General features: G+C 36.2%; 2 protein-coding genes across 2 annotated transcripts in view; both read left to right on the top strand.

Annotated features, from left to right (window-relative positions):
* LOC110019317 (myb family transcription factor EFM-like) overlaps positions 1 to 784 on the top strand; it is a 10,105-nt gene extending 9,321 nt beyond the window's left edge. The window contains exon 4 of the mRNA XM_020716940.1: positions 350 to 784. Coding sequence (XP_020572599.1) covers positions 350 to 784 — 435 coding nt within the window. The remainder of the gene's footprint in view (positions 1 to 349) is intronic.
* Positions 785 to 2,554: 1,770 nt separating this feature from the next.
* LOC110019276 (tudor domain-containing protein 3) overlaps positions 2,555 to 11,579 on the top strand; it is a 12,840-nt gene continuing 3,815 nt past the window's right edge. Inside the window, 2 exon segments of the mRNA XM_020716893.1 lie at positions 2,555 to 2,876; positions 11,223 to 11,393. Coding sequence (XP_020572552.1) covers positions 2,628 to 2,876; positions 11,223 to 11,393 — 420 coding nt within the window. The 5' untranslated portion in view covers positions 2,555 to 2,627.

Here is an 11,579-nt window from a genome sequence, read left to right as displayed (position 1 = left end):
TTTGATCCAAGTTCAAATCCCACACTTTACATCTAAATTTAGTTTAACCAGTTTAACGAGCCAATTTCAAGTCGAACACGAGCCGAACATGAACACGAATATTTAAATCGAGCCGATTTCGAACACGAGCTATTTCGAACGAGCCGAACACAAACTAAGCCTGAGCTCGCAAAAGCTCGGCTCGTTTACAACCCTAGCCGTTAGGGGTCACTTTTAATTTGAATTATTTATTTATATTTTTAATTGATATAAAATACATTTGATGCATTATACATGTTTAATTAATTTTAAAAAATGCCAAAAAAGATTGCATAATTATTCCTCAATTTTTCTTCTTCCTCCCTTGCAGAAATACAGACTGCATACAAGAAGACCGATACCAGGGCCACCCGCGGTTGCTCCGGCGACCCCGCAGCTGCTGGTGTTGGGAGGCATATGGGTTCCTCCCGATTACGCAACCTCGGCAACCGCAGCTGCAGCTCCCGCACTATACGGCGCACACCCCCTGCCGGCCCACTATTGCCATTCGCCCCACGCGCCTCACGATTACTATCAGAGCCCGCCTCCCCCTGCGCTCGTGGCTGCTGCGGCTGCACAGTTTCACGGCCAGCTACCTCCGCCTGGCCGCAACGGATGCGCGGAATCCGATCAGAGAAAGAGTGGTCGGGAGCGGTCGGAGAGCATTGAGGATGGGGAGAGGGAGGAGGAGGAGGAGGAGGAGGGTGAGGAGGAGGGGAAGCTGGAGGTGCTTGGTGGATCTGAGGTTGTTCGTGAGCTTATTTGAACGGAATGTCTTGTTGTATGGGATTTGGTTTTGTTGGAGGGAAGGAAAGATTTGAGTTTTGAATGGATTAAAGGGATGATTATTGCCTAAAGATGTCGGAAGTAAATTTGAGTCCGGTGTTCAATTAAAATCATCCACATGTAAATATGGGCCCACTAAAATATACTTTTTTTAGAAGTGTGGGACCCACCTTCTAAAGTGGTCGTCAAACACAAATTTATGCACCCAATGATTTTTGTTGTTGCACGAGTGTGAATGAGTTGAGTTTAGCTCGAGTTGGTTTTGTTTGAGCTTTAGCTTGATTAATTTTATTGAGTTTGAGCTGACGCTGGAGCTTAAGCTTACGAGTTCATGCCAACTCATTAGATGACTTGTTTATTATAAAAAAATAATAATAATAATAGTTTAAGATAGTTTTATAATAAAATGACAAATGAAATGAATAGAGGAAAAAAAATAAGAAATCACTTGATATGAAATAACAAATATTATTTGTTTTAAATATTTTTGTTATTTTAAATATAAAGTCTTTAGATTTAATATATTTCTCATCCTTCCCTCCTTATGAATACATAGAGAACGAAAAATCAAATCACGAGCCATTCAATATTAAATATGTCAATGTTGTCATGATTAATAGATGATGGTGTGGATGTCAAACGACTCATAATGGTCATGGGTGTACGTAAACCCTTCAACGCTAATTATTACTTCGACCGCTACCACCAATTGGGTTAAGTAAGCATGCATGTTTGAGGAGCGTATCTTCACTCTTGCAAGAGTGATAAATGACATTTTTACACCTGAAGTTGTATATGTAAGTTACTTGAGCAGGTTAATTCGATAAGACAGTTTCCAAAGTCAATCTGTCAGGTAGTTTCAACGTGCATGCCAGATAAAGTGTTCATTTGCCGTGCCTGGCAATGAGAAATGAATCACACAATTCTAGAGAGATCCATTATGGAATGGGTTAGGTGGGCCCATGACGACCAATTATTCATAAAATAATTATAATTACAAAAATGGCCCAATGGAAATAATTCTAGAAAACAAATAAAATGTATTGTGATTTGAATGTCATAAACTCATTATGGAGTTTTAATGTTAGTCAAAGTTGACTTTTAAATAGGTAAAATATCCATTTGACATCACTTTTATTTTTTTATTTTTATTTTATTTGTTTTAAGAAAAATATTTAATTAGTATAATTTTATCATGTTTATCTTTATTTTAAAAATAAATCAAATTATTTTTAAAAATTTTCAAAATATCTAAAAAATATTTTAAATATTTTCCAAAATAATTCTTACAACCAACCTTATTTTAATTAAAAAAATACAAATGAAATACTGTAAAATAAATAAATAAAATAGTTGTTATTTCAAATTGTGCCTAAAATTTCATAATGTGATATATACCAATAAGGATTTAAATAGTTATTTCAAATTGTGTTGAAAATGGATCAGTACGAATCTTAAAAAAATCTGACGATTCAAAAAAACAGACGATTAAAAAGTGCTTGTCGACAAAAGATGAAGAGATCCACTTATGCAAACCAGTACAACTGTCCGAACCAAAACAAACAAGGTCAAATTTGATCAAACCACAAAAGTTCGTCAAATGACCTGCATTCGAGGCATTCGATCATAAACAAGACAAAGAGACATCTGAGTCAAGCGGCACGAAGAAACTAACTTCAGTGAAAACATCTCTAATCATATTTAAGCCGTCTATAAGCCCTCCTGCCATCAAGGGTCAATACCCAAACCTGTTCAACCAGCTGATCCATTGTGACTCGTGTGCGCGTGGAGAGAGAGAGAGAGAGAGAGAGAGAGGAGTACAGATGATTTCGGGCTCGAGCGAAGCCTTGCTGGAAACCCTAATGGCGAGGGGTTGGCGTTTCAGGGATCCCGACGAGATGATATCTTTGATCCAGAGCAAGAAGCTGTCGTCATCCCCCTCATCCTTGCTGGTGGATTCAATCGAATCTGAGCTTCTGAACATGGATTTGAGGTTCTTCGGTGGGAAGTCGCTTCCAGAGCCCTCCGGCTGCAAGAAGTCCTTCTATATCCATGGTCCCAAAGTCCTACAGGCAAACTCTCCTTTCTTTCATCATTGCTTTGTTGCTTTTTGCATAGGATTAGTTACATATCTAATTCATAGATTGTTGGAAGAGGAAATTAGTGTTTATTCAAAGGTCTTTCTATTTTTTATTTGCTTTGTAAGGAAATTAGTGCTTTCTGCTAGAAAATCAAACTTGAGAGTTAGTAGATCTTGAGAGTTAGTAGATATTCCAGCTGGGAAGAAGACATTACACAACAAGTGAGTGTACCGGTTGAAGACTGAACATGATGGCTGTAAGAGGTACAAAGCTAGACTTGTTGTAAAAGGTTTTCAGCAGAAAACACAATATTTATTATTCCAAAATTTTCTCTCCTGTGGTGAAGCTTACAACCATCAGAATAGTACTGTCTATGGTGGCTACTGAAGATCTCTTCCTTGAGCAGTTAGATGTGAAAACAACTTTTCTTCATGGGGATCTTGAAGAAGACATCTACATGCACCAACCTGAAGGGTTCGTGGTACAGGAAAAGAAAGAGTCAGTTTGCAAATTGAAGAAGAACTTGTATGGCCTAAAGCAAGCTCCTAGATAGTGGTACAAGAAATTTGATAATTTCATGCACAGTGTAGGGTACAACAGATGTCAGACAAACCACTGTTGCTATGTCAAGTATTTTGACAATTCTTGTATCATCCTACTGTTGTACGTGGATGATATGCTTATTGCATGTGCTAGTATTGAGGAGATCAATAATCTGAAAGAGCAGATATCAGAGCACTTCGCAATGAAGGATTTAGGAGTGACAAGACAAATCCTTGGTATGAGAATTGTCAGAGATAGAGTCAGAGACAGTTGAGACTCTCTCAGGCTGAGTATGTGAAAAAGATACTTAGCAGATTCAAGATACTTAGCAGATTCAATTAGCAGATTCAATATGGATAAGGCCAAATCAGTTGACACACCCTTGGGAAGTTACTTCAAACTCAACAAGAATCAGTCATTCAAGTCAGAGGAGGAACGAGATCACATGAGTAAGGTTCCTTATACTTCAGCTATTGGTTCACTTATGTATGCTATGGTTTTCACCAGACTTGATATTGCTCATGCAGTGAGAGTTGTTAGCAGATACATGAGTAATCCAATAAAAGGAGCATTGGGAAGCAGTGGAGTGGATCTTGAGGTGCCTAAGATACGCTTCAGAAACTTGCTTGTGTTTCTTAGGAAAGAGTTCAGAGGTACGGGGTTATATTGATGCTGATATAGCTGGAGACATTGATACCAGAAGAAGTACTACAGGCTATATTTATACCTTTGGTGGCACTGTAGTGTCATGAGGCTCTAATCTGCAGAAGACAGTTTCGTTGTCTACTACAGAAGCTGAGTATATAGCAGTGTCAGAGGCTGCAAAGGTGATGATATGACTACAGGGTTTCTTGAAAGAATTGGGCAAGAAGGATCAGAAGGGCATACTCTACAGTGATAGTCAGAGTGTCATATTCCTTACTAAAAATCCAACATTTCAGTCCAGGACTAAGCACATTCAGATCAGGTATCACTTCATATGGTCATTGTTTGATGACGAATAATTGTTGCTTGAGAAAATTTGTGGAAGCTCGAACCCTGTTGATATGTTCACAAAATGATATGTTGACAAATGGTGTTATTCTGGAGAAACTGAAGTTGTGCGCAGCTTCAGTTGGTCTTCTAGCTTGAAGACAGGGGCCTTGAGTTGTAGAGGTGAAGGATAACACAATTGAGGAAAAGGGTTACGCTGCTAGTGGAATATATTAGTTTGAGGAAAAAAACGTTGTAGCTACGCTGCTAGTGGAATATATTAGTTTGAGGAAAAAGACGTTGTAGCCTGTGTACCGGTCTCCAAGTGAGAGATTTGTTGAGGTAGAGCATGGTTTACGAAAAAAAATAAAATTTGCTTGCAGCCTCTTTCAATTGTTCTCGCCTCCCATTCTTGGAAGAAGCGCAATTCTCTATTTTGGTGGGTCCCGCCAACCAATTAATGCTGCAGCAGTTACTCTCCAAAAAGAAAAAGAAAATAGTGGTTTTCCTTACAATTTTTTGGCTATTTTTTTGGCTCTCCCTCGTTTTTCTTCTACGTTGGTTTACGGATAAAGAAAGCATTGCACGGTTACTACTCGTGTTCTTCTTGGGCGTTGGCTCGCGGCAAGAGGAGAAGTAGCAAATGCAGCACTTCCTAGTCCTTTGGTTGTTGCTCTCTCGGGTAGAGAGAAGGAGAGGTGAGAGAGAGGGAGAAAGAAAGAGAGTTTCTTGTAATCCTCGAGGAAGAAACAACGGTGAAGGAATATATCGACTTTGTAATTCCTTGAAGTTGAGATAAGTATTTCTTGTAAATTGAAATATTATGGTGTAAACTCCTCAAGTAATAAAATCCTCTGCAACTCCGTGGACTATTATATGAGGATTAGTAAGAAGAGGGGAAAACCTTAGCTAACATGGATAGAAGTTATTTAAAATTATTTCTGAAGAAAAAGTTTCAACACTTCTAACAGCAATAAGCAAGAAAGAATGGAAATTAAGATTTTTAATCTCATCTCCAAATAGTTGGGATAGGCTGATGATGGTGATGATGATGAATATAGACAAAAATGTATGTATATTGTCACTCATATATTGATAGATGCAAATATTTTTTTCATCCAATTTTGAGTTGGCTATGTTTGATCTAGTTTTAGCTTAATTAAAGTTCAAGCTGAGCTGATCCAGACTCGTTAATTGGCTCATTGATGTTGATTTGAGCCAAGCGATTATTGCTAACACACACACACACACATATATATATATATATATATGTTTATATGTATATATATGTATGCACGGGTGTGTGTGTGTGGATGCGTTTAATCTATGCGAAAAATTCATATGTTTTTTCACGATCCTCATTCAATTATTAAAGTTTGTAACTGTACTTGTCTTTTCTGGAGATATCATGAAGGAATAACTCTTATTCAATGTAAAGGTGCCTAAATTATAAAGTAGTAGAGGTAAATATTGATCCCATAAATTCATGCTTACATTTGAGACCACCATGCCAGCCACAGCATTTTTATTGTCATTAACTATAGGATTCAACTACCTTGAAAGACGTTACCTTACAATACTTAATCTTGCTACTCCATTGTAGAATTATCTCTTTTGACAAGTTTTAGTATTGGCTTGTCATCCAACCTGTAAGTTCTCTTTACATAAGAAGACTCTTGTAACTGGCTCCATTTGAGACGCTGGGGACAGGTCTTTTGATAGTGTCTCAAGATTTAAAACGGAAATACTAACTAGTCAATAGTGAAGTTGGCTGATTTTGTCCAGGCCTTGTTAGAGGGAATGTTTTACTTTTTTTAGGTGTTGAACCTTCCAACTTCAATGGCTAAGATCTTTGAGAGTGCTCCCAAGGGGATTTTTTTTGAGATCCTCATCAATCTTAGTTTTGAAGAAATCAACCTAGTCAACTGATCACTACACAGGTTCCAAGAAGTTGGGTTCCTTTTCCTCCTCATCAATGTCTTTTAATGTTAGATAAAGTACACTATCCTTTAAAACAAGTATTCTCCTTATAGCTCCCTCATGTAGTTGTGAAGAACTATGTAACATATTTTCAAAATAATTTCATAAGTACTTATGTCCGGGTATATAGAGAGCGAGATAGTTCTCAATATTAAAAATTCCATTAAAACTACATCTATTTTATAAAGAAGCGTCATATACTAAAGAACTTACTGGAACTAATCTGAATAGGAAATTAGAAGAGTACTTGTCTTTCAACTAGGAACTAGACCCTGGCAAGGTATTGTTTGTTGATACCAAAGTTGGGTTGATTTTAGTAGCTTCTTTAATAATTAGTGTTGCCATTATTTCTAATTTAGATAAGTAGGGAGAAAAGTAGTTACCTAGCCTAGCCTCCAAGGGGATGAGCTCAAGGAGTTCTCTTTGACTCAGTATTTACATGTAACCTATCAATCTTCTTTTGTGATGAATACTTGCCTCCCATAGGCATTGATTTTAAGCCGTAATATTGGAAAGATCTTAGTTGAACTAGGTTTTCAACCAATACCATTCTCAATTAAGCTATATTAAAGGTATGAGATTATGACATATTGATGGTATTTTGTATGACTTATTTGATTATCAATGCTAACAACTCCCTTCTTGCTACCTGAGGTGATAAAAAATTTATTTATACAAAAATGCTGAACTTTCTTGCCTTCTAGACATCATTGTCATATAATTCAATTTCTTTTTATTTGATGAGCATGCTTTCAACATATAATTTGACAGTGAAGTCCTAAAAAAGGCCATATATACTTCTCAACACCCTTGTTTAGTCCCATAGTTTTTACTTGAAGGAAGTCTATTCACCTTGATGCGAGCAACATTTGTGTAGAAGGCGAATTCAAAGCATGACTACTTGAGCCCTTAATGATTAGAAGTTATGTTTTTTGTTGGCTAACATTGGAAATGCTGAGTGTTGACATTCATTCCTTCCAACACTGTTTTAATGTCCATGTGAGTGCTAGGTAATGAAGCATAAAAGGTAGTAGTTTACAACCTAGTTTTGGAATCCATTTAGGGAGAGGTATAGTGCTACCAGTAGATTTATTGCTTAAACGTTGAATGAGAATAATCACAAATGAAAAATATGCACTGAATTATCCAACCTTAAACAAGCTTGCCCAAATGCTGGTTATCCTCTATTAGGCATTAATGCCCTGGTTAACCTTCATCGAGCACTTAGTTATGGTCTTCTCAGATGCTTTCTATGGTTACCAATATATTTGAATGCTCTCAATGGAAGAAAAAACTAGCATCATCACCAACATTAGCTTGCACTACTACAAGGTCATGACCTTAGTTTTGAAGAATATAGGAGCAATCTACGAGCAGATGATGAAGCATCAATCTAGTAGAAATTACGGTTTTTTTTTATTCTAGGGTAGGATGGACAAAACTTGGAGGGCTACAACGATGCCATCTTTATCTAGAGAAAGATGGTAAAATAACACCTCCGAGACATTGTCCACAACTTTCTTTTGGCCTTGGAATGCATAAATTCTTTGTCAATTTTTTTAATTGTGTTTTTTATAAGGATGAGGAAGCTTCTCGATTTTCTAATCACTCTAAAGAGGGTTGAACGAAACCTTACTATAGCGAAGATTGTGCTTTAGATGTCACTTCCATGTATCATCAAGGGGTCTTGGAAGTTAACTAGCCAAGTAGCCTCTTATATCTAGCTTGTCTTGATATTAAGCGACAAATAGAAACTCTTCTTTTTGAGCACTACTTGGGGGGGGGGTTGGGGGGAGGAATTGCGAAATGTTTGAGGGTGCAAGCAACTTTGTTTTACTTTAATTCTATTTGGGGAATTGTGAAATGTTTGAGGGGGGTGATTTACATTTTCTCTTCTCAACTTGAATAACTTCAATTCTATTTGAGGGTTGGAGAGAAAGCAAGCAACTTTGTTTTACTTTAATTCTATTTGGGGAATTGTGAAATGTTTGAGGGGGGTGATTTACATTTTCTCTTCTCAACTTAAATAACTTGTTTGGGAATAACTTCAATTCTATTTGAGGGTTGGAGAGAAAGCAAGGGAATTGCAAAATGTTTGAGGGGGGTGATTTACATTTTCTCTTCTCAACTTGAATAACTTCAATTCTATTTGAGGGTTGGAGAGAAAGCAAGGGAATTGCATTTACGTAGGAAAAAATGTTTGAGGGGGGTGATTTACATTTTCTCTTCTCAACTTAAATAACTTGTTTGGGAATAACTTCAATTCTATTTGAGGGTTGGAGAGAAAGCAAGCAACTTTGTTTTACGTAGGAAAGGAGTGGAGTTGAGGTACTATGTCATGAAAAGTCTAATGTTCTTGTGTCTCTATATGTGATGATAATTTTGAAGATATTTGTAGGTATATCTCATCCTTAGTGAGTTTGACATCAATTGCTTCCTCATGGTAGTTATTAAGGTCCAGGTTTGTAGCTGATATCGTCGTTGATATATTATTGTTTCTCTTTTTTTAACTAGGTTTACCTGATGCATATAGATGATGCCTTCAAAAATCAAAGCCAAAGGTTTGGATCCATTCTCAAGAACCATGATGATATGGTCATTGCCCTTGCTTTTACTTTGTACTTACTTGCAATCAACAAGCATGTTTGGTATGATTTGTTATTTGTTAGTTTTAAGTGTGTTGGTGGCATCGAAGTATGATATATTTTTTTCTTGGCATTCCTAACTAGCGATAAATCAAATCAATGAGCACGTGTGATGATATCTTTTTAATTAAAGTGTTTGGTGAAAATTAGAGTGGAGATTTGCTAGTTTGAGTATGCCAAAATCTTACCACCATTCATAAGAAAATAATATTGTGAATTTGCTCGCCAATTATGTCTACTCAAACAACACTTTTGTCAGACATCTAATATTCTAGAGTATCAATAAAGCTTATGTAATGGAGATCAATGTATTGCCAAGTTGGGCGAACCCCACTGGACAACCCGATTAAGATGCAAGATTTGAAGTAAAAGACCATCTTATGCTTTTTTCTTGAGGAATACTCTTACATTTTATGCCCTTTGAAGCGATAAATTCAAGAAAATAGTTTACCGACATCTTAATACAAGTTCATCCCAAAGAGTTTGGCATCCACTCTAGAGGAAGTTAGCTTTATTTTCTATACAATAGTGCTGCATCTAGCTTTCATTCATGAAGGATGAATACAAGCAATTAACTCTTATAAAGTCTACCACATTAACAGTTTATGATAATTTTTATAAAAGGGATGGGACATTTAGGGTTTTCTCCCACCTTCCATAAAGCAGAGAAGGAACGTCCTCATCATTTTAGGCTATTTTACCTTATGGAATGAAGCGAGTATTGCGACTATTCAAAGCTTTATTTAGGTAAAATTCACTTAGTGTTATGAGCTTTCTCTAATCATCATCATCAATTGAATTGATAATAATGGGGTATTCCTCCATTCATTGTTTAAATACTAATAACTAGATAGTTAACCATCAAATGTTGTTCAAATTTATTGAAGAAGGAAGATCAATAGATTGAAATGTTGACGGCTGACTAATTATTCTATTTATCTAGGAGCTACTAACAAATCCCATAATTTCAATTAAGTTGAATCTGGATGCACTCTATCGTTGTGTTGAATGTGTTATCCCTGTAAAGTATGTTCGAGTAGTTTTGGTTGGTTTATTGTATTCTTACAAGATCAACTACTTGAATGGCTTCAAGAGGAAATCATAGCTATATGTGGAGTCACTTGTCACATTGGACATAGGATGAGTTGAGGTGTCGAATGATAAGATTTTATGGACCATAGATTTGCTAGAAGAGCTTCCATTTTTAAAACTTGATTTGAAGGAAGGTGGGGACATCTAAAAGAATGAAAGACTAATAATCTTAAGCTGAACTAGGAGAGCCCTCTTATAATCAAGTATTTTACGAGCTTTCAACCTCTATACACACAAGAGCCGCATCATCTTGAGGATAGGGAATGTCGTTGTCCTAAAGCAGTACTTCCCTTAATGATTAAGTTGGGAAGTTTTGCTCTTTTCTCTTTTATTTTAATTTTTTTTTTTTTTTGATAAAAGACGAGTTAGTGTAAATGCATTACTCTCGCATTCTTTGCTCAACTTATCTCTTAAAATTACATAGCAACCCATTTAATTTGATGAAATAGTGCCAATGTTATATTTAGTGAAACATGGAAGTTGTTCTTGGTTCAACAATACTTTTTCTGAGCTACATGCTTACATTTACCATTCAGTCATAATTTAGGCAACATCAAATGGACGGGATTTATAAATTTTCCCTAATCTGATTTCTTTTCATTAAATAAGAGTTTTCAGTCATCTTTTTATGTTAGATGACTTCTGAACCCCCTCTACTTAGATGTAGAAGTTGATAAGCTTCAAAAGCTATAAAGGGTTGATAGATCTTCTCCCTAATAATTTATGGCATCTGAATCCTCTCAAGGGTGCCAGAGTTTTTATTTTATTTTTTTAATGGGAAGTTGAGTTTTAATGGCAACTAGGTTAGAAATAGTGGTTAGTGGTGAGGGTGCGTTTTGAACTTGGGTTTCCTAGTTGGAGAGAAAGCTCTCTACGAACTCCTCCACAGGGTGCTAGAATTTATATATCTTCTTTGCTAGTAAAGGTTAATACTTGCTTTAACTTATAATGAAGCTAGTTTAGTCCAAGAGTATCACATTTGTTCAATTTAGTTTCTCGTATATATAAAATTGATCCCAAAATCTCCTTAGTGTCTAATTCACTTTTGGAATTTTGCACTTTTAAAATTTTTACTTTTATGATACTCAATTTTTTATTTGTGCAGCTAGTTTCCGTAAGGGACATATGTCAAAGTGTCATTGATTCTTCATTTAGGAGTTGGCAGCATCAGCCTCGTCTCCTTAGATTTGTTCTCACTGATGGGCAGTCTGAAATAATTGGAATAGAGTATAGCCCAATTCTAACCATCACAGAGGAGATCATTCCTGGCTGTAAGGTTTGCTTTTTATTAGTGTTTTGCTGGAGAATTTAATTGGAATTAAATTGGCTTTTAGGTTTTCCTTGTTTAAATATTGATAGGTTTTATTTTTATTGTTGGGCGTAATTTAATAGGTTTACTGATTTATCATTTTATGTCTGATTATCTTGAGATGAGATCAATAGACAGCTTGCCTCAGTCTCT

Source organism: Phalaenopsis equestris, unplaced genomic scaffold (genome assembly GCF_001263595.1).
Source record: "Phalaenopsis equestris unplaced genomic scaffold, ASM126359v1 Scaffold000054, whole genome shotgun sequence".
Lineage (NCBI taxonomy): Eukaryota > Viridiplantae > Streptophyta > Magnoliopsida > Asparagales > Orchidaceae > Phalaenopsis > Phalaenopsis equestris.
This window is presented reverse-complemented; position numbering and strand designations above follow the sequence as displayed.